At 51.6% G+C, this 23,313-nt stretch overlaps 1 protein-coding gene across 1 annotated transcript in view; it reads right to left on the bottom strand.

Annotated features, from left to right (window-relative positions):
* Positions 1-18,655, bottom strand: part of Adgra1 (adhesion G protein-coupled receptor A1) — a 40,482-nt gene extending 21,827 nt beyond the window's left edge. The window contains exons 1-6 of the mRNA XM_041667176.1: positions 18,261-18,655; positions 17,402-17,599; positions 11,175-11,488; positions 6,032-6,159; positions 4,379-4,502; positions 277-422 (exon numbers count right to left, since the gene is read on the bottom strand). Coding sequence (XP_041523110.1) covers positions 277-422; positions 4,379-4,502; positions 6,032-6,159; positions 11,175-11,186 — 410 coding nt within the window. The 5' untranslated portion in view covers positions 11,187-11,488; positions 17,402-17,599; positions 18,261-18,655. The remainder of the gene's footprint in view (positions 1-276; positions 423-4,378; positions 4,503-6,031; positions 6,160-11,174; positions 11,489-17,401; positions 17,600-18,260) is intronic.
* Positions 18,656-23,313: the final 4,658 nt, after the last annotated feature.

The raw sequence follows: 23,313 nt of genomic DNA on the forward strand, positions 1-23,313 counted from the left end.
AGTCTCTGTCTACAACTTCAGAACTTTGCTCTACTATCCCATGTTACCCCTGGTCCCCATATTCGTCACAGTGCCTCCCAATTCCTGCCCCCAGACTCTTTCCTCCATTGACTGTGCCACCTCCTAGCTCTGTCCAACCTTCAGGTCACTTCTGCAGGCCAGACCATCTCCAGCCTGGAATCTGGTGAAGGTTTGCAGGACACATAACCAGTGTGTCCAGGGTCACGGGTTTCTTGGGCTCAGGTGGTGGAGGGGCCCATGAACATTCTTGGATACCTGAGCAAGGGCTGCTTGGGGTACGGTGGCTGGTCTGCACCTGGGCATGGCAGGGCCTTCTTGGTCACCTGTTTGTAGATGTTCCTGGCAGTCACTCCGATCCACAGCATGGTAGAAAGCGTAGAATAGTGCAGTGCAATGCCCACCTGGGAGGGGAGAATGTCAGCCAGCCACCTCCTCCAGCCACCTGCCCCAGCACAGCACCGCACAGCAGAGTCCCTGTGCACGTGCTGCCCAGACTTTCTGTGCTGGAAGTGTCCTGAACCCTGACAGCTACTCTGAAACTCTTTAGGGACAATAAAAAAAATGAGGCCAACAGGAGGACAGGTAAGAGATGTGTCAGGGGCAGCCAAGACTTTTAAACTGCTCCGCTGCTTGCTGTGTATGTGAGCCTGTAAGAAGCTTGTGGTCTTGCATGACTGGTCCCCCCCTCTGCAGGACGTCTATGCCATCCTCAAGTATGGGTCCTGGTATACACACCTGCCTGTGAACTCTGGCCCCTCTCTAGGGTCCCCAAGTGGAAGGCAGGCACAATTGTACAGCAGGACTCCCAACACGTATTCACTATGGCATTGATGCCCTTGCACGGCAGAGGGACTCATTGCTATGGAAACAGCCGCTGGAGCCAGTCCCATCCAGCACTTTTACGCTAGCTAATTACGCATTCTGTACTGCTTCATCTCCATCTGATTCCATAAAATAAGGTTACCTTTGAGGTAATAACCTGACATTTTGAAATGACAAGTAAAATATTGCTATAATCGGAAAGGACATAAATGTTTAAGGAATATGGAGATTTCCTGAATAAAGCTAACATCGCGCCATTATAATGATTTATCAAATCCAGAGTTCAGTTTTTACTTATGAGTAAATGCTGTAATAATTGATGAGGATTTGGGACAAGGTGGGGGGTAGAAAGATTGAAGAACTGTTTGTGGTTTCAGATGGCTGCATAGGTACAACCTAACGTGTCCTATGAGTTCAGCCTTCCCTCGGTCTTGCTGCTGCCCAGGTGAGTTGAGCCTTATGGACATCCCAGGCACACTGGGCTCAACCCTCCTGGATGAGAGTAGAGGGTCCTGGACCTGAGTGTCAAGAGCCATTTAAGAATTTAGGGCAAGGGCACCCAGAAGGAAGGTCTGTAGTGTGGTTGTCACTGTCATATACAAACAGAAATGTCCGACTCATTCTCAGAAGGGCTCCCGACTTTGGTCTTGAGACATTGGCCCAGGGACTTGAGGTGGGTGGCCCAGCTGGGAGGAGTGAGAGAGAGGAGGCCTGGCTGCATCCTTCCTTAAGCTGAGTCTCATCTGGGCTTTATGATCAGGGAGTGGGAGAAGATGTACAAAGGGCAGGCTCTGTCTCTTAAACACCAGCTTGAGGCAGAACACACAGGGAGGTCAAGGGAGCCGCCGCCTGGCTTCCAGACAGCTTGTGCTATTGAAAGGAAGAAGCAGGCAGGGCACCCTCCCTTGCTTCCGGACCCAGGGCCAGCACTGACGCACATTCATTATGTGGGACTCATAGCAGACGTCTGCTTTGTTTATGATGTCACTTAGTACTTTAATGAGACTCACGGTCATCTTTCTGTTGCTATGACAACTGTCTGTTCTGGCTAGCCATCCAGAGCTCTGGACCACTTCTCCTGGCTGTTTTGTGGTGATGCTGAGCTTGGATGTGGAGGGGCTGGGACTCCTGTACTCAGTCACCTGGTTGCTAATCTACGTGGGCCCACGTCTAGCTCTCAGTGAGCTCGCTTTTAGCCTGCTCCTTCTCAGGCATTTCCCTCTTGGCAGGTGAGGGAGCAGTTGTGCTGTGTGAGCTGGGCCAGCTCCTGACCTAGCAGGCTTCTGATTAAAGCCAGCCTGGCCTCTGGCTCAGGGAGGCCTCAGAAGCCATAGACAACCCCACTTCTGCTTATAGGCATGGGGAATTAAGTGTCCTGGTGCGGTGGAGATTGTCACCTCTAGAGTGCTTTGTGGGAACTGAGGTCCTCACCCTTTAGCTCTTCTTTACCTGAGTTCCCCCACTTCCCCATTACCCCTTGCAGCGGTTCTGTGTCCCCCAAAGCTCACCTGCCTGTGGCTCTTTCTTTCTCTCCTTAGTCTGTTGTCCACAGCTTCTCCCAATATAGCCTGGCAGACATGTTTCCATTGGTCCCACATCCCTAACACTGCCTGGGCCTGGAAGGTGTGTTGCCAAGTAAGGGATGAATAGAGATTGGTCACTCCAGGAAAAGCCACAGGAGACCAGAAGGTGGCTGCTTTCTGCAGTCCATCCAGCTCTAGCACACGGGGACCCGTCCGTCATCTGGAGTCCCAGCGTTGTTACTAAGGAGTTCTCACCTGGGCATGACCCTCTCAGATCTTAGTTGGGAGGATGTTTCCAGGCTGGTTTATCCCTACTGACCAAAGCTCTCTTTCTGGTCCTGCACCTGTAGAATTCTGGAATGCCACGGATGCCTACCTTCCGGGACTTCATGGGGCTGGCCTGAGCCTTGGGCCAGTGCTGGACCTCATGGAAGCACCAATATTATTGCAATGGACGGTGTGGCCAGCAGGCCCCAGCTGTGCAGCACTTGGTGGCAGAGTAAAGACATAAAGATAACGACCCCCTCAATTGCCTTGTCTATGGCTTCTGGACATGCTTTTACAACAGGAGCGAGTGGGGTTTCCTAGCCCTTGCTGTGGCTGTGTCCAGCTTAACGGAGGCAGCCACGGAGGAAGCCGTCTTCTCTCCCTTCCATTCAGGCATGTGGTACTCTCTCTTCCGCTTGTCTGGCCCAGGCCTGGGGAGTGGCCTGGCTTCCCAAGGTTGAATGTGTCACATAGTCACACATTGGATGCCCAGGGCACTAGAGCATTGGTTGTCTTTCAGGTGTAGGTGTCATGCTCACAGACCACTCTGAGTCTCAAATGGCATCGGTGTAGGGAAGCAAAGTAGCAGTGGTTGACTCAGTTGGAGCCTGCCTGAGCTAGGTGGGTCGGTGGGAACCAGGTAGTTAGGAGGGTGTGTTCTCTTAGCCAGGCCGTTCTAGGAACAGCTGCTAAACCACTGATCCTCAAGATAAACCTCACTTTCAGCTAACTACCCATGTAGGGTTACAGGTCACAGGAAAGGCAGAGGGAACCAGTTAGTGTGGCTATTGTCATTAATGTGGGTCCTGTGGTCATCAGGTATTGGCTGCAGGTGATTTCTGCAGCAGCCAATAGTTATTCGCTGAATTCTCAACAGTGAGGGATACCTGAGGACCCACGGTGCAGGGGAGATGAATGACAGAAACCACCAAGGTCGTTGGTGAGTTACTCTGGGTCTCTGAGTCCCTGCCTGACCTCACTCATGGAGCCTAGGTGTGGAGCAGCTCTGGGGGCAGGGCAAAGACAGACTCCCTGCTGCAGGCGCCGAGGACTCTCTTCCTTGGTCCGGAGTCACAACCCAACAGGACAGTCCTGGACTTGATTTGGAAAGGATGCTCCCTAGCCTCACCTTAGTTGGGGCTCACAGGTTATTTCTGTTTCCCAGTTTAAGCCAGTCAAACCAGGTCACGTGTGTGACGATAATGTGCCTTGTGATTTGAGATAGTCTTTACCATGCTGGGTGTTTCAAAGCTCCCCCTTCCCTAAGAGAGAACAGAGATGCCTGGGGGTGCTCTGCCTGACTCATGCAGGGATGGAGCCTCTGCTACCACCGGTGCCTATGGCTGGCAGATCTGCTCGCCACGTGAGGTTAGCACCTGGAAGGTCTCATGCAGCCCACCCTTGGGTCCTGCCTCACTGATCTTCAGGATCATCCTGTCCCCTTTCTTGTGAAGGTCATTGTTTGTTGGATAGTGTATGTCTAGGTATATGGCCCACGAGTCCTCAGAGAAATTGATGTAGTAAAGGATAAAATGGTTTCATATGGCCAAGTACTGAGCAAAATAACCTGCTTCAGAAGGAGTGGGATCAGAATACGGACCCACTAAAGAAACCTCACTCTCCCCTTCAGGGGCACCATCGGAAGAAACACTAAGGTATTATTTATAAATAACATTCGCTTCCACCTTGATAAGAAAGCTGGCATGCACACTTCTGTGTTTTAGCACAGGGAAGGCAGCACTCACCGCTTGGCAGAGGATGGGGTGCTTGGTGCGATTGATGCCACCAGCAAACACCGTGAAGGTCAGAGCCGCGTGGAAGCAGAAGTTGAGGAGCGCGTGCCGGCCTTTCCGGCTGATCCGGATGGCACTGTGGGAAACAGGGATTTCACATTAAAAAGCAGTGGTTCAGAGAAGAACCTGGAAATACCACACCTTGTCCACAGTGGGAACACCAGGACCTCAGCAGGGCTGGAGGCGACCCATCCAAAGGACAGGACCATGGGAAAGATGGACAACTGGGCCTTGTCCACCTCAGCAGGTTCTCACTGGTGCATAGAGTTTCCGCCCCTCTGCTTGTCTGATAGAGTCTGCCTTGTCTAGGATCTCAGAGGCAGAAGCCATGCTCTTGATTCCCAGGACAGCTTCATCTCTGAGCAGATGTCTGGTGCACAGAGAGGGCCAGACTACGTGACTGTTTGGTTCTGATAATATCTATGGTCACCAGCATGGCTAAAGCTCTGCCTAGCCAGCAAGGGCAGGGCCAGTATTGCTCTCCTTATAACTCGACCCCACCATGGCTGTGCACGTGTCTAACTCTACAGCTCCTCAGGTCTGAGCATGCTTCTCAAAATCCCTGTTGAAACTTAACTGCCAGTATGCTGGTATTAGAGAACGGTTGTTGGGGCAGAGTTCTCATGAATAGGTTTAGCGCCCTTATTAAAGGGACCCCTAGGGGCTGCCTTTCTCTTTATACCACTGGAGGGCTCAGAAAGAGAGTGCCATCCATGGACCAAGATATGGGCTCTCATCAGACACTAAACCAGCTCAGTACCCTCCTCACTCTTGACTTACAATTTCTAGAACTATGAAAAAACAATTTCTATTTTATGCATTGTTTTCAACTCTGTGGTAACTTGGTAGAGCTGCCAAGAACACTTCTGAACCATCCAAACCCCTCCTACAACAGGACCTTGTCATACCAAGCCTTCACTTGTGACTGGCTATGACCCAGACCTAGGCATCACTCGTAATTCTGGTTATGGGTTTGGCTGTGGCTGTGGTCCCCTCCTTCTATGTCTCAGTACGTCTTCTAGGGATTCAGGCAGGCAGCAGTCACACACATCCCCATTCCCAGACATAGGCAGCCAGAAAAGAACTCAGAAGGAGGCCTCTAGAAGGCCCTCCCTAAATAAAAAGGCATAGTAGAGAGGGACTTCAAGGTTCTGCAAAAGCCTGCCCATGCCTCTTAGGATGCTGGAGCCAACATGCGTCCATTTCAGGATGGACTTATTCCACAGTGTTACAAGAACAGAGGGGCTGATGTTAAAAGGCTCAGTGGGGGCTGCAGAGATGGCTCAGCAGTTAAGAGCACTTGCTGCTCTTCAGAGGACTCCTGTTTGGTTTTCAGCACCCACATGGTGGCTTATAACCATTCTTAACTCCAGTTCTGGGGGATCGGGCACCCTCTACTGGCCTACTTGGGCACCAAGCACACACACACACACAGAACACATATATACATGTAGGCAAAATACTCACACACATGAAATAAAAATAAATTAGCAACAACAACAACAACAAAAAGAAGACAGAGACCCAGGATGGAAGGATTGGGTTTTCTCCAGTACTATGCCCTAGTGGCCACTGTTCCAGGGAGGGTGAGGAGGGCTCCCTTACCTCTGATGCAGGATATAGGTGATGACCGAGGCAAGGAGGCACAGGAGCATGACCGCGGTGCAGGCATACACCACGGGGTGCAGGAACTCCCCTGGGTACTGGGGCAGGGAAAGGACAGTCTTCAAATCCTGGAAAGGAAGCAAAGACTCAAGTGACCCATATGGCCGGGATTCCCTACATGATTTCTCAGGTGTCTCAGGAGGGGTGAGGCTGAGAGGGACTCTGCTCAATGGCTACTCATACATGGTGTAGGGCATAGTACACCTGGGATTGGTGTCTTCCCAAGGCTGCTCAGCTGAGAGCATCTTCCCACGACTCTGAGAGCAGCTCCCAGAGGGACCACTTCCACAGTGCCCACACCTGCCTTGGGTCTTCTTTCTATCCATGTCCCTGGTAGAGGGCGGGCAGACGTCAGCTTCCACTGCGTGTACCACTGCTGCCCCCAGAGATGGTATAGAACACTCAGCCTCCCCAGCCCACTCCCTACACCCCACACTCTTTGACATTATGCTTTTGCACGACTCCCTGGGGGAATTCTGCATCATGTTTCAGCAGCCCTAAGACAGTGGCATTGACCTGAGCAGACGGAGAAAGAGGAGTTGTCATGAGCAGTCTGTATGGCCTCGGGACCTTTTCTACTGTGTATCAGAACTGAGGAACAAGGTTCAAGGTTACAGTTCAAATGAAGGCATGGCTTCCCCGTGGTAGGGAAACACAGGGGAACGAATGTCTGGGATGGAAACGCTCAGAAATTTTTGGGGCCCTGGGGTCAGAGTCTGGCCAATATGTTTGGGCAAGAGGGTCAAGTCTCCGACTTTGAAGGGACAGCTGGTCAGTGGGCAGCCAGGGCTAGGGCCCACAGTGTTCTCATAAGCCTCACGCTTCTGGGCCGTAGCGGGTGCAGGGCAGAAAGTCTGAGGGGTAGGTGTGGACATGTTGGCACATGAACAACTCTCCAGAAGACATGGGGCTCAAGAATTAGGATACATGGAGCCTGTGCCCCTCTCAGATGACAATTTCCTAATGAGGCATTATGTTGTGGAATATTTCTTTAAACCAGGCAAAAATGTGTTACATTTGTTCCTGCTGCATTTGTTAACTGTGTAAAGATGTGTTGCATTTGTGTTGATTAAACAAAATCAACCTGGACTCAGAGAGGTGGGGTTAACAACTGGTTGACAGGAAGTAGCAGGGAGGAGCTTAGGGTGGGTGCTTTTTTTTTTTTTTTTTTTTAGTTCCGGCTGTGTGGAAGGCAGCAAAGGAAGTTAGTCAGTTGCTATTCTAAATCTCTGAGCTCACAGATTTTCACCCTAGCCTTTGGATCTCATTGTCTGGAGGAGCAGAACTCCCCTCAGGCTATAGGCCGCGGGTAGTTCAAAGTGCAGGCACTGGAATGAACATAACACAACACACTGGAAAGCTATCCCTAGTGCAGACACTGGAATGAACATAACACAACACACTGGAAAGCTATCCCTAGTGCAGACACTGGAATGAACATAACACAACACACTGGAAAGCTATCCCTAGTGCAGGCACACTGTGTGCTCTCCCTTGGCCGCCACCATATCCTCGCCTCCTTGACTAGAAAACTTTTCCACACTGGACCCTGGGAAGGGAACTCGGCAGTCAGGATAGCCACAGGGTGGCCCAGCTAAGGAAAGATGCCCCATAGGACCATGCGTCTCTGCCCTGGGAAGCCTCTAGAAGTGGTGACCAGGCAACAACTGCAGGAGACTGTGTCTGAGTGAGGACAAGGCACCTGCCATGGAATGGCAGTTTCTGAAGGGGTTGAGTCTGTTTCCCCAAGGTGTGTGTCTTCAACTGGCCCTTTCTTCCTGGACACCCCACATCTCGTCTGATGGCTCAGCTCAGTTATGTGGCATACTTAGGACATTTGCCCATGGGTATCTTTAGGACCATGGCCAGAGACTACCTCACCCTCCAAGCAACAAGAGCCTCCATTAAGACTGCCTGAGTGACCCTGACTACAAAGCCTAAACTCTTCCTGTAGTGTGTTGAGCAGAGGGTCCCAGACCCAGTGTAGTGCTTCCTCCTCTAGGACATTTGGTCTCTTTGGGAGCTCACATGTCCTTCCTTATGGTCTGTCTGCAGGGTATTTGCATTTGCTATGAATTATGGTGTTCTGAGCACCAAGGCCATTATTCAGTCTGTTCGGCTCAGCTGCTTCCTGTCAGACAGAAGCCAACTCTTGAGTCATGGAAAGTACGCTTGCTGATGAGATCAGGGTGCCCACACACCTGATGAGTTTGTGCTGCTGGGAGGTGGGGTGCCCCCTGGGGCCTTAAGAGCTCTGGTTCAACTGGGCCTAAGTGACATTTCCAGGTTTTTGTGCACGTAGGTCTTTTCATGGGGATCTTAGGGTTTTGACCCAATTTGGCTGTTGTTACTAGTGAGGGAGGGACAGAGAGAGAGAGAGAGAGAGAGAGAGAGAGAGAGAGAGAAAGTGCAGTGCAAGCGAGCTTCCCAGTACGGTCCTTCCCTTGCATCTAGGTCTCGTCCTGGAACGAAAACTCTACAATGATCCCGAAGGCCTGTGGCTTGCAAGTCTTCCATGGCTCTCTTCAGGGTCATTGTCACTGTGTATATGGGGTGTGGGGGTGTCACAGGGGCTCACCTTCCTGACAGTATCAGACTCTTGTGATGGGAAGGATCTGGGGACAGCCAAGGAAGGAAGAGGGCTCAGATCTGACCAAAGCAGTGCTTGTGGTGTCCCTGATGCTCTGAGTTGGTAGCGGTGTTCCGCGTTCTTATCTCCAGGCCCTACAGGAACACCTGCAGCACTTGTATACTCCTCTCTATGGCTTGAATTCACACAACAAAGCCTCATGGGAGGCCAAACGGAAAAAGTAGAACTGTCTCTAGTGAGCTGACAGGATATTCAGATTGTCAGCTTGCTACGCAGTGATGTGTTTTGAAGGCTGCTGTCCAGACAGGGTCACATAGCCTTGGGCGGAGGGGCTCAGTCTCAGCTGGATATTCACAGGGGTGGCCTCTAACTCTTTAGTGGCTTGTAAGCTTGGGAGACCAGACCTGAGGAGGTGGAGTCACCTATGTGAAGACAGACCTCAGAGACTAAGGGCAGGCTGACTCAGGGGATGACCAGTGAGCTAGGGAAGAGGTGAGGTTTGATTCGGCTTCCTGCTTGTTTGTATCGGAATGATCGCCTGTGCCTTTCTGCATTTTTAGAGGTGACATTTAAAATTCAAAGTAGGCAAGGCAAAATGGAGATGCATTTCATATTTTAAAGTTCACACATGGGCAAGTTCCTCTCAAGGAGTCTACTGTGCAAATGTTCCTTGGGCAAGATTCCAGGGATCTGACATGGGGTCAGGAAGAAGCTGCCTGGCTTGAGGACAAAGAGTCTCTCTGCCGTTGTGCAGCCAGAACGTTCTTTGGAGCAGGATGGTGAGCCGAGCTTGGCTCCCAGGTCACCACATAAGAGCTTTCAAAGGACCACAATCTGTCTCCCAGCCAGCTGTGTTGCTTGCTCCCACAAACTGCAGCTAGCATGCTGGTCACCACACGCTCCTGACTGCCAGCTACTCAGCTACCACTCACGTTCCTCAGGAACTCCGCATCCATGAGGTCTGGTGTGGAGGTCATGTTGATACTCCAGAGGCTGCTGAGCTCGTTATAATCTCATTATAGTGATACAGATCCACCCACCCTGCTGTCACAGAGCTGAATAATATACCAAGTCAGGGGAGAAAAGAGGTAGCACCCTGATTCCTGGAAGTCTCCTCCCTTCTCCCATGAGAGCATGAAGACTGTCTTGTCGGAGTGCAGGGCCTAGTAAACACCCACACCCTAGAGCAGACTGGGGGCCTCCAGAGTCGAGCTTCCCTTTTCTGTTCATTGACCGTGGGGTAACATTCCCTTCCTACTCCCCAGAGCTGTTGAGTGATGCTCTCAGCACTAAGTAAGAAAATAAATGGGAGATTCAGTAACAGGGCAAAGAAGGGCCACCCCAGAGAACCCTCAGACAGGTCATCTAGGTCCAGGTGACATACTGTTTGCATTGCCTGTAGGGTGGACTGATTGTTCCAGAAAACACTGTGGCATGCCTCTGCTCACTGGGAAATTCCAGAGTCCCTTTCTCTTAAGATGGCTGCTCAGTCAACAGACTCGTGAGTATCTCCACCTCAGTGGGCTTATTTGAAAAGATTAGAAGGATTAGGAGGTGTGGCCTTATTGGAGGCTAGGCTTTGAGGTTTCAAAATTCTCTGCCAAACCCAGGGTCACCTGTGCATCAGGATGTAGCCCTTAGCCATGCCCGCCTGTTGTCGTGTTCCTTGCCATAATGATAATGGACTAAACCTCTGAAACTCTACGCCAGCCCCCAGTAAAATATTTTCTTTTATAAGTGTCGCCTGGGTCATGGTGTCTCCTCACAGCAACAGAACAGTGACTAAGACCCCTGCCCCAACATACAACAACAGGCATCCTGTCATAAGTCACGCTTCCTCTCACATTTTCATCTTGTTTTAGTTGACGGATCCTTTAGGCTTGTTCTGCCAATGGGACGAGCCAGGAAGCTACACAAGACCAAAGACAGGATGGAGGGAGGAAGAGAATTCAGCTAAGTAATATGACAGCTCTTGGTGACAGTGACAAGCAGAAAAGGAATCTCTTGAAAATGGGGATGCCAGGTCTGGTCACATTGCTTTCTGACCTGGGAGCTTTGAATATAGAGGGAGCAACTGGATCTTTCTGGTTCCGCTTCTAGTTTATTCCCTCCTCTTTTCTTCTTCCCTCTCCTCCTTTCTTCCCTCCTGTAAATTTTTTTGTGGGTCTCTGTGTCAGTGTGTGTGCATGTATGTGTCTGTATGTGAGTGTGATGTGTGCATACATCTATGTGCAGAAGCAGGTGGGTGGCTCTCCCTGCGTGCAGAAGCCAGAGGAGTCAGGCAAGTGTCCTGCTTTATCACTGCCTGCTGTATTCCTTGGAAAGAGTTTCTCACTGAACCTGGAGCTAGCCTTGCGGCCAGTTAGACAATCCTCCTGTCTTTGCCCTGCACGCCACTGGGGTTCCAGGAGCACAGGGCCATGCCTGGATTTTTAGATGGGTGGTGGGGTCTGAACTCAGGCTCTTGTGTTTTGCACAGCCCAGTTATCTTACCCACTGAGTCATCTCCTCAGCCTTGGTTCTTCTTCCTACTTAGTCTTCCTGGGTAGTCTTCCTCATCTCCATCTGTGGCTTTGTTTGACTTTGTTTTGTGACAGGGTCTCACTCTGCAGCTGCCTCAGCTTCTCAAGTGCCGGAATCACCCATGTGAGTCACTGTGCTTGCTCGGCTTGGTTACTTCGCTTCTTCTTCTTCTTGGTTCTGTTTTCTTTTCTGGTTCTGTGCCAACCCAGATTGGTCTTGCTAGAGCCTGACGCATGTCTTTGCCTGTTTTTTCAGTGATAACTGGGCCTTATTGATCGATCAGCCTTCCATGGGAAAAGCAGAAGGTAAGTCACTCATTCGCTCAAAACACCAACTGGATATTACACGAATATAGTTTGCTGTCATTTTCTTTTTAGAGGGATACAGGGGATGTTGAAATCATGAGAAAGACATTTTGAAGAGTATTATGGGAACTTCCTTCTGGCCTAATGGTAGCTTTCTCGGTGCGGATAGTTTAAGGGGAATGTTGAGTCAACGGCCACAGCTCTACCTGACAGAAAGGTAGCCCTGAGATGTCCAGTCATTCAGAACTTGGAATGAACAAAAAGAAAGAGGAGAACCAAGAACCAAACCAAACCAAATTAAACAAAAAGCGAAAGCAAAAAAAACCCCAACCAACCAACCAACCAACCAACCAAACAAACAAACAAACAAACCCAAACCCCACCAAACCCTGTGAGCAAAGTTCTGAGCTGCTCTAAACACAGGCCTCTTTTTCCTGCCTGTAAGGGGAGGTGGGGCTGGGCCATCTGCTGACTCCTAAGCGGCGCAGTCAGGCTAGGCTGAAATGAACTCATCACATTTGGGTTCGTATATTGTTCGTAGCTTAGAGCTGCAGGTGTCCCCTCACCTGTTATCCCCGAGCTGACCTCACACAGGCAAAGCTTTCCTGTGCATCTGAAAGTGTCCACCGTCAGCCCAGCCTTTGTGACCCTCCAGCACTGTGGGAGGAAGGCAGTACCTTGGGGCTTGATTGTGTTCTGTAGACTGCAGAGCCAGGGCTTGAGGTCTTGCCCTCTATATACCTTTCCAGTGCCTTTGATATTCAAATCATGCCTGTCTTATTATATATTTATTGATTTAATTGGTTATTATCAGTGTGTGGGGGTATGCACATGCCGTGGGTCCTGTGTGGAGGCCAGAGGGCAACTTCAAGGAGTGGTTCTCTCCTCTCCTTTCATTTTAATGCGGGTTCTGGGGATTGAACTCAGGTTTATAGGTTTCTGTCGGTCTTAGTGTCCTCTCTTATCTTTTTTGAATGTGGAAATTGAAGACATAAAGGTTGTTGTGAATATGTCATGTATTGGGATCCTTGACCCCAAGTAGGGAGTAGGTGAGGCCTCGTGTCCTTGTTAAATGTGGTGAAGGACCGTCCAGTGTCAGTGAGGTGAGCTCTGGGTCACAGCAAGTGAGGACCAACCGAGTTCTCTGTGGGAGTGCCAGTTTCTGTGGCTGCTACTGCTATTAATAGTGCTTAGAACAACGCAAGGCCACAGCACTGTCACAACCAACAGATAGGAGTAGCACCTGCTCGCCAGACTCAAATATTACAATGACAGCGAGCCAGGGATCAACCTTATGTCCCAGCGCTCCGCACCCTGTCACCCCACACCATGCCACCCCATATCACGCTACCCAGTGCCACATGTTCTCACAGCACCAATTAATCGTTAGATCCCACCCATGGGGGCACCCCATTACATAAGGCCACCTTAATCCTTCCCACCCTACTTTATCATATTTTATTCCAGACCATCCTGTGTCACACCATTTCATCCCATACCGCACAAGTTCACATCCTACAGCTCCACACCAAGCCACTCCTCCCCGTGCCATTCCATACATCACCATCCACACCACGCCCTTCTGTCCTAGGTTATCCCACGATGTGATGCTGCCATGCCCCACGACACCAGGCTACCTCATCCCTTGCCGTCTCACTCCTGGCCACCCAGTCCACGTCATTCTCCACACCATCCACATTGGTCCTGTCTCATGCAATACGACGCTATGCCACACCATTATTTTGTCTTCCAGACAGGGTCTCTCTATGTAGCCCAGGCTGGTCTTAGATGCATGCCTCAGCCGCCTGAATTTTGAGTAGATATAACCTACCACTTTGGTTTACACTGCCATGCCATTGTATATCATGCCTCTCACACCAAGCAGTCCACGTTATATACCCACCCCATACATCCCATACCATACATTTTATGCTACACCATACTTTACCATACATCTCGTAACATATGACTCAACACCACACACTCCACACCCCGCTAGCCTGTCCCGAACATCCCATACCACACTCCCACGCCATTTGATGCTGCACTATTCTACACCATACATCCCACACGATACCAATCCACTTCCCACCACACAACGTACACCACACATCTGATATCACACTGATCAGCACCTCAGTCCCACAGTGACATCCAGACCACACACCCTACACCACAGTCCCACACCACAGTCCACACCACACATCCCACAACACACATCTTACACCATACATCCCACACCACACCACAGTCCATACCACACATCCCACACTACAGTCCCGCACTACAGTCCCACACTACAGTCCCACACTACAGTCCCACACTACAGTCCCACACTACAGTCCCACACCACACACCCACACCACAGTCCCACACCACAGTCCCACACCACAGTCCACAACACAGTCCCACACTACAGTCCCACGCCACAGTCCACACTACAGTCCCACACCACAGTCCACACAACACACCACAGTCCACACCACACATCCCACGCCACAGTCCCACACCACACACCCACACCACACACCCACACCACAGTCCATACCACACATCCCACACTATAGTCCCACACTACAGTCCCACACCACAGTCCACACCACACACCACAGTTCACACCACAGTCCACAGTCCACACCACAGTCCACAGTCCACACCACACACCACAGTCCACACCACAGTCCACAGTCCACACCACACACCACAGTCCACACCACACACCACAGTCCACACCACAGTCCACACCACAGTCCACACCACACACCACACACCACAGTCCACACCACACACCACACACCACAGTCCACACCACACACCACACACCACAGTCCACACCACACACCACAGTCCACACCACACACCACAGTCCACACCACACACCACAGTCCACACCACACACCACAGTCCACACCACACACCACAGTCCACACCACACACCACAGTCCACACCACACACCACAGTCCACACCACAGTCCACACCACACACCACAGTCCACACCACACACCACACCACACACCACAGTCCACACCACACACCACAGTCCACACCACACACCACAGTCCACACCACAGTCCACACCACACACCACAGTCCACACCACACACCACAGTCCACACCACACACCACAGTCCACACCACAGTCCACACCACACACCACACACCCACACTGCACACCACAGTCCACACCACACACCACACACCACAGTCCACACCACACACCACAGTCCCACGCCACAGTCCACACCACAGTCCACACCACACACCCACACTGCACACTCCATCCTCCATATATACACCATACGTCTGTGGCACACACACAGCACCCCAATTCTACACCACACATCTGTAACACACATCTGACACCACACGTTCTGTGCCACATGGCTACTCCATCCATTCCACACCACAAAGCCTACATGGTACATTCTTCACCACACACCTACAACACACACCCCACGCCACACATTCCATACCATACATCCCACATGTTGTATCCCACGGACCCCACACTATGCCATCTTCTTCCATACACTTTATACCCCTGCTCTGGGCCACACCAATTCCCATCCTGTACCCAACCCGCTTCGTTCTACATGGCATGCTCCGCACCACGTTATTCTCTACCACATATCCCACACCACGACAGAATATGTCTGCCACGTCAGTCTATCCTGTTTAGTTCCTCACCTCTGGTTGCCAGAAAACAAGAGCCAGACACGTGGAAAGTGCCTTAGTTAGCCCACTAAATCTGGATGCTCTCAGGGAACAGCAGAGAGAAGGCAGGTGCTCAACAGTTCCCCCTGTCATTGGCAGGTACCGCTTTGTTCCCTGCGAGAGTAGGCCTTCTTGGTGCTAACTGTGAGAATCGCAGGTGACAGAGGGCAAAGTCAACCATGTCTGGGTGTCTGCTGGAATTAAACAGCAGTACCCATTGTGGGAACGAGCTGGATTGATTCTGAGTCTGTTACCTGCTGTGACACAGGGGCCCTTGGCTTCACACATTGGACATGGCCATAGGGAGAATCAGACAAAGATAATGTTTAGAAGGAGGAGCATGGCATGGCCTAAGTGAAGGAGGCTTGAATCCAGTGCTCGTTTAGCCCTGGTATGTGGTTCAGAAGACCAGGGTATGTGTTTGTGTCTTAATCCTGGGAGCAGGAAGGAGGTGTTTCATTGCTGGACATGCGTGTTGGAGAAGCTCCGATAGGTAAGGTGAAGGTACAGCCATGGAGGATCAGCTAAAGTCACACGGTCTGAGGACCACTGATCATTCTTTCTCTAGGTCCCAGGTGAACTGCCCAGCACCTGCACCACTGACTGTAGACAGGCAGAAGGTGTGGCACCTCGGGCGGTCCACTTTCTGTGTCTCTGAGATACTCTCATCTGCTAACAATCAGGTGATAGTAATAAAACCCCTGAAAGTTCACAGACTCTGGGCCAAGCTGTCAGGGAGGCATTTACAGTATGGGCTCTTAAATGGACAGCCCTGGGCCGCTGAAGTCTGGCATGGCCCTTGTGTGGAACAGAGATCCCCACAGGGCTGCTGGCAGCTGCTGTGGGCGCTGCACATGAAGCAGGGGGAGCAGAGGATGGGCACTTCTTGCACAGGGAAATGAGTGTAGGCAAGGGTCAGGGGCTTGAAGGGAGTAGGGGAGGGTGAGGCCGAACTAGCAGCTAATTCTGCCCAGTGGGTCCCACAGGGCAGACACGGTAGCCACCCCTGCCTCCCGAAGCTCCAGTCAGCTTATCTATCATCTGCCAAGGGTAGGTTTCCATTTTGCAAACATCATGAGTTGGAGAAGGGAAGCCACAAACCACTCCAACCTAGGGCTGACAGCCATGTTGGGTGTGGCACCCGGGGGCATCAGGGGAAAGTGTCAGAAGCCAAGGGACCCTTGAGCCCACGCTGCTCTCCTTTGAGAATGCCAGTGCCTGGAACAGGTAACCTTGCTGGGGTCAGGAGAGAGCATGACCAGGAGCTTCGTCTCAGCCAACAACGCTGAAGTGGTGTGGCTTTGGATATCAGGGGTTTCTCTCCTTGGGCATTTTTGAATGGAGCAAGAAGCGAGTGAGGCAGTGACTCAGACAGAAGGCTCCTTACTAGGCGGACACACGGGTCTGCACTGTGCATCCATGCCCATGTCTGGGCTATGGGCACGTTCTCCTGGTGGTCATTGACATTCTCAGCACGCACCCCAGCCCGAGCTGCCCTGTCAGCTGTCCCTTGGGAGCGTACACAATACATTATTTACTCGGCTGTCAGCCTTCCTGGAGACCAATAGACAGCAACCACAATAAAAGCTTGTGGGAGCCTTCAGGAAGGGCCCCACCGTGTCTTGGATACTGTTCCAACCCGCTGACCACACGGTCTTTACTCCCTTCTAGTGAGAGAAGCACCTTCCCCGCTCCTGTTGTAGCCGTAGCTGCCAAAGCCCTTGGGCTTTCTGAGAAGCAGGGACAGTTGGAAGGGCCTGGTTGACCTGACTGAGGCCCCCTCAGTGGGAGGGAACCTTGTCTGGGACTAGACAAGGTTCCCCAGGGCATGGACAAGAGCCCCGCGGATGGATGGCACTCGGCTGATTAAATGATTCGACATTGCCGTGTGCCTTGAGCTAATTAGTATGAACAGCACCAAGTGAGCCAGGGAGCAGACAGACCCTGGCAGGCAGCCAGAGACCCAGGGCAACCAGACCCTGCTGCCCTCAGCACCACCCCCATTGAGTTCTTCCACCCCAGGAAAGAGCACATGCTGGACAGTTGCTAACTACCTAACCACCCCATAAGTTACTTTCCTGCCCGGGCCTCCTCCGTCTAACAGAGGGTGGTAGCTCTTGATCCGGTGTGAATGCAGGGTGCCCTGAGCTGTCAGCCCCTTGGGCTGTGTACTCACCATGAGCCCTGCAGAGTTAGGGAGGCAAGAACACTGGTGGGGTTGCTGGCAGTGATCACTATGTTGCGCCCTTCTCCCCTCTAGCCTCCATGGCCATCTGGAAGGTCAAGTCCCAAACAGCAGTCACAGTGGAGCTCCTGGGAAGGCTACCTCAGAGTGACTGTGGCAGGATGGCCGAGGAGCTGAAGGCTGACCCACCTGCAAAGACAGTGCATGTTGCAGGCCAGTGCCCGGGTACACTCAGGGAGTACACTCAGGGAGCATCTAGTTCCTTTCCAAGTATGCCCTTTTCTGGCTCCTATCAACCTGGTCAGCCTGTTGGAGTCCCTGGCTCAGGCTCCATCTGAGGCATTCAGAGAGGTGGTGATAATCATAGCTTTGGGACTGGAGGAAACCCCCCTTATGGCAGCCAGAAACCATCCCTGGAGTAGTCCCTACTTCCCATTCCGATGTAAGAATGCTACTTGGTTATTTCAGGCTACACAAGCCAGACCAACATTATCAATTTAAATCAAGAGAATCAAATAAACCTGAATAAATCTCCCAGTCCCCGGGCAGACCTGGCAGGCAGAAGCTTCTGCTGCTTGATGTGGCTGGACCATGAGGGCTAGCATCTCCCACATGGGCATCCTTGCCTGTGCTAGAACTATGTGGTCTTGCTAGAGCTCCAAGCCCTAGACTTACCCAAAGTTATTCAGAATCCACCTTCCAACACCAAGAGTGACCGAACCCCTCCCAGCATTTCTGCCCCAGAAATGGCCCTCATGAGTGGACACTGTGGCAGCCGGTGGCTTGACCAGAAGCACCACCCCTCCCCTTCCCTTCTCAGACACCAGGAGGAAGCCACCCAACTTCTCACCTATTTCGGTAAAGGCTGCTGAAGAGGCACAGGTCTCATGCTTCTCATAGGCGAGATGTGGCATGTCCCTCGTGTTAGGGAACAGCGTTCTATGACGAAAGGCATCCGACTGGAGCTTGTGAGTGGAGTTATCAACAGATTGCAGGGCTGCAGCCTGGCCAGAGCACTGCGCTGGGGACAGAGCTCTGCACCCGGAGGGAGTGAGTCAGAACCCAGAAGAGCAGGCATCCAATGCGCTCTCTGCAGGCAGTTTCCAGCTCTGGGTTGGGGGACGCCAGCCGCCTGCGCGCCTGATTTCTGCAGTAGCAGCCAGGGGAATGAAGGACCGGACGGGAAGCAGGAGCTGTAACCATGGGGACTGGGGGAGGCGCGGACCGCGGCAGCGCCGCCGCCGTACCCTGGCTCCCTGCGGCAGAGCGGGAATGGTTCTTCCCAGCCCGGCGGCCCCGCTGCCCGTCACACTGCAGAGTCGATTTAAAGAGACAACGGACTAGGGTTTGCTGCTTGCTTCCAACAGATTCAGACAACTCACATTAAAGCATCTCCCCCAAAAGGAGGACAGGACGAGATGTTATTTCATTTTTTAAAAGAGATCCCTGTCTGTTGAGGGCTCCAGGAACAGGAAGGAGAAAACGGAAATTGATTTTGGAAGAATCTTCACAATCCTGGTATTAAAATATCTCTCAAATCCAAATATGCCAAAACTGAGGTGAAGTCTATCTGAGCATGAGTCAGCAGGGCTGGTCCTGCCTGTGGACAGAGCCTGTGTCTTCCTTAACCCCATTGTTGAACCCCTTCTCCCAGCCTGGGCCAAAAGAAAGTGGAGTGCTGAGAAAGAAAGTGTACAGAGTGTGTCAGAGACCAGAGCACAGGGTCTCAGCTGTGGTGGGATGGCCTGCCCCACGCTGGCTGCCTGAGGGGAGGGCCAGGGTCAGGTCTAGATTTTTCACAAGGTTAATCCCTTTGGGAGATGTCGGCATGGCACTTTCATTGAGAGACACCTGTTTGGGGGTCACTTTACTTCCACGCCACCTGACTCAGCTCCACCCATCTACTCTGCTCTTCCAAGGGCTCTCAAAGTTAATGCCTACTCCAGAGGGTCCCCAGGTTCTTGCTACCCTAGAGTTTAAAGGGTAGAAGCTAGAGTTCCTGCAGAGAGGTTGGTAAGAACCATGAAGGCAGAATTAGAGCCAGAGACATTGTAGTTCCTGGTTTTGTAAGTTCTGTGGTGTGTAACTTCTGCGTGGGGTGTGGCCAACTGTCCTCTGTTCCACAGCTCAGTGTGAACATGGAGATGAGCCCTGAGCTTCAGAAAGAAGACCCAGAGGGGATTCTGCCTGCTCAGCCCCCATAAGTCATGGAGACCTCCAGGTGTTCTGAACTCTCTGAGTTGCTGCTCCAGGGTCTAGAGGCCAGCCAAGGTGCCTTCCTGATAGACCCTGGCTGACGGTCATGGTCGAGTGGGCAGATAAGGGGGCAGAAGGGAGAGTAGGCAGTAGGGGTGGTGTTGGGGCTCTGAACTAGTTCAGACTCAGACACCTGCCTCCTGCTCAAGGCTCCAGCTTCATCACAGGTGGTCCAGGACTTCAGGCTATTCTGTGACTCTATGTACAACTTGAGTGATGTCCCTCAGCCTCTTCCTGGAGTGTCCAGAACCAAGAACTGGCTTTTATATAGTAGTTGGGCCCTAGCCCAACTATAGTTTTCAGAATCAGAGCCCAGGACCTGGCTTCACGAATACTGGCACTGGACTAGTGACTTCCACACACTCATAACTGTCAAACATACCACTCTGTAGCTTGCCAGGGCCTAGGGTTGGAGCTGCCCAAGGAGGGCATCACTTGAGATCTGATTTCTGGGGTAGCACTGGAGGTAGAGGTGCCATGATGGCCTACATGGTGGTCCATGTTCTTTATCAACACAGAATAGTTTTTGTGTGGCAGTGATTCTCACCCTTCCTAATCTGCCACCCCTTTAATACGGTTCCTCATGCTGTGGTGACCCCTAACCTTAAAATCATGTCATTGTTCCTTCATAAGTATAATTTTGCTACTGTTATGAATTGTAATGTAAATATCTGTTATGCAGGATATCTGATAGGCAACCCCCAAAGGGGTTTCAACCCACAGATTGAGAACCACTGCTCTATGGGAGGGGAAACTGAGGCACGGCATAGTCAGATATGCTTCTGGTCACAGCTTTTGGTGCTGCTCTGGGAGTTACCCTGTTCTACTTGCTAGATAAGTCACACTTGCCTCTTACTGGAAGCATATTTGGTTATGGGGTTGCTTTTCCTACTTAAGGAAGCCTGGCATTGTGGCTCAAGCCTCGGGTCTCTTGTCTCTCAACATTTGAAGTAGGATAAATCACCCTGCAGTTAGGAACCTGGCCCCAGATGGGCCTGGGAGGTGTTTGCCATGAGCCCAAGTGTCCATGCCTGCATGGTGCAAGTTGCTGTGAAGCCTGACCACTCCTTTTGGTCGCTCCTCTGGCCACCGCCAGCTGGGTGGATTTAGTGTTGTAATAGGACACAGCCCAATCTCTGGGCGTCTGGGGTACAGTCATCTCAGAAAATCTGCTAATTCCCCAAACTGGTCACAGAGGAAAGTGCAGGAAAAGGACAAGGTTGGAACAAAGAACTTAAATAACCCCCAATCTGAGGCTACTAGGATGCAGGCAATAAGGCCCTCACTGAGGACAAGCAAAATCCCCCAATGTACGGAAGTGCCAATTTCTGCCTCATGGGTGTGGCTCTCTGCTCAGGGCACATGCGGCTCACAAAAGTTCCCCAAGGCTAATGCTCTAAGAGATGCCAGCAGGGGATAAGAGTTTCTGTCTCTGTGACAGTCACACAGGACAACAGGGATATAAATGTCTGTCTGGAGTCTCTGGCACATGCTGATACTGTTGCCCTTGAGGGTTTTATCTCAAGAAGACCTCAGTTATAGTCTTCAGGTCTGTCCACTACAGGCAGGTCATCCTGCCTAGTCGTCCCTGGCCATCTTCCTCATGTGTTGTACACAGCAAAGGAACGCTAGCGCACACAGCATCTACAGAATCCCCTCTCTGTAATAGCTCCATGTGTTTTGGCTGAGACAGGACAGCAGCCCCCGTGGATACACAGCATGGACCATCCTACAAGGCTGCCACTTTCCTAAAGGGCCAGACAGCCCCTCTCTCAGGCTCCGTGGGCCACGTCCTCTTCACAGCCCTCCACCCTGCTGGTGAAGACAAGTTCTCTGCAAAGGGCTGGCTGGGTGCCAACACTGGAAAAATACATAGTTCTCACTAGTTATTTTTTATTTTTTCCCCCAACCTTTTAATCCCGTGAGAAAGGATGCCTTCTTATGGGTTGTATGTGATGAGCTGTGGCTGTTTTGGCTCTGGGGCTATTATCCCAAGAAACGTGTCCTTGGGACTTGGTCACATCTCCTAGGTTCCCACCATTGTTGGCACGGGGTAGCGTCTAGCTACTTCACTGCTTCCAACGCAAACCTGACCACAGACACCCTCTCCCAAAGGAGCGTCAGTGGACAGCTCCAGGGTTGTGTGGCTTGTTTAAAGCATAGTCCTAGGTCTCTCCAGCAGATGGACAATTCTAGTTCCCCTGCTGCCCTCAGGTTCTGCCTCTCTTCTAGAGAGGTCAGGTTTTTTTGGACTGTGAAGAGATCATTGAGCCAGTCTCATTGACTGAGTTAGTGACTCTGGCCTCCTCTGAAGTGTTAGGATCTCAATGAAAGCTGTGGCCTTCCCAGCAGCCTTTGAACCTGGCTTATTGATGCTGTAGAGACATGGATACTGACTCCAGGCAGTTGGGAGTTCCTGTTAAACTTCAGTGGGCTTGTGAGTACTGCCTGGATGGGGATAGACTCTAGAGGGGTCACAGTCCACCCTATGCTCAGAAGGAGAAAGGTTGGCTGCCCTGAAGCGGCTTACAGGAAACCCAAACATCCCGAACCCAGGGCCACAGGAGGCCAGGCTTCTCTCTGTATTGCTTGACTTCAGGGATCTACAAGCTGTTAGCTGTAGAACAGGAAACAGACCACTGAGGAAGAAGGTTGAGATTGAGTTATGCACCTGGTGAGTGGAGTATAGACTGACTGACTATCTTCCCTCTCTCGGAGAGGCTGAGGTTACAGAGGATGTGGCAAGGTACTTGTAAGAAACATTTCATCTTAGAATAGGGATGGCCTTGGATGACTGACCACTAGTGCCCTGGATAGATGCACCTCTTCGGAGTACTTGAGTCTTCAGAGCTGTGGGCTTCCCAACCATTTTGTGGAGACCAAGAAAGTGAAATGGGAAACCTGAAGATGTGGAAATGGCAGCTCTGAGGCATGCAGTCTGGCCCTAGAGGGGGTGGGTCTGTGGCTCTGGCCTCTCAGTGTGCAGCATCAGGGCTGCAGAGCAGAATTAAAAAGGCTCTTGTGTTGCTGTGGAAACCAGTCATCTCCCCCCTACCACAGCATCAGTCTGAATCTGTACAGACCATTCCTAACAGATTCAAGCCAAAGAACTCATTCTCACCTCGAGGGAAGCAGAGTTTGAGAAGTGAATAAGGAAATCACCAATGTACAGTCCTCTTCTGTTACTGGGTCCTTGACAAAGCTTGGTTGGACCCTTGAGGAGCCCAGGGCTGGTCCAGCCTCCATCACAGCCTCGCGGAGGACAAGGAGATAATGTGCAGTTTCTGCTTGGTAAAAAACAGACTCTCTGGCATTCCACATGAACCTAGAAGGACTCCTGGGCAGACACAGGGCCCTGGCTTGTCCAGGTTGCAGTGAAGAGAGCTCAGGCCCTGTTGGTCTTGGAGTTGTGAAGACAGCATGTTATGGAGTTATTTATCATCTCGTCCCCTGATCCCAAGTGCCTGGTGCCTCACTGAGCTCTGCCTCCTGAGCTCCAGACAGACCCATCTTCTTCCTTCAGAAGACCACTGTCTCTCCTTGGAGCCCTTTGGTTTTGGGGGATGTTTGGTTTGGTAGGGAGAGGGGAGCACTAACAAGGCTGCCCTGTGGAGAACACGTGCCATTCTACCAAGATCAGAGGGTAG

The sequence above is a fragment of the Microtus oregoni genome, unplaced genomic scaffold (assembly GCF_018167655.1).
Source record: "Microtus oregoni isolate MIOR12 unplaced genomic scaffold, Mior012 000016F_ref0000370, whole genome shotgun sequence".
Classification (NCBI taxonomy): domain Eukaryota; kingdom Metazoa; phylum Chordata; class Mammalia; order Rodentia; family Cricetidae; genus Microtus; species Microtus oregoni.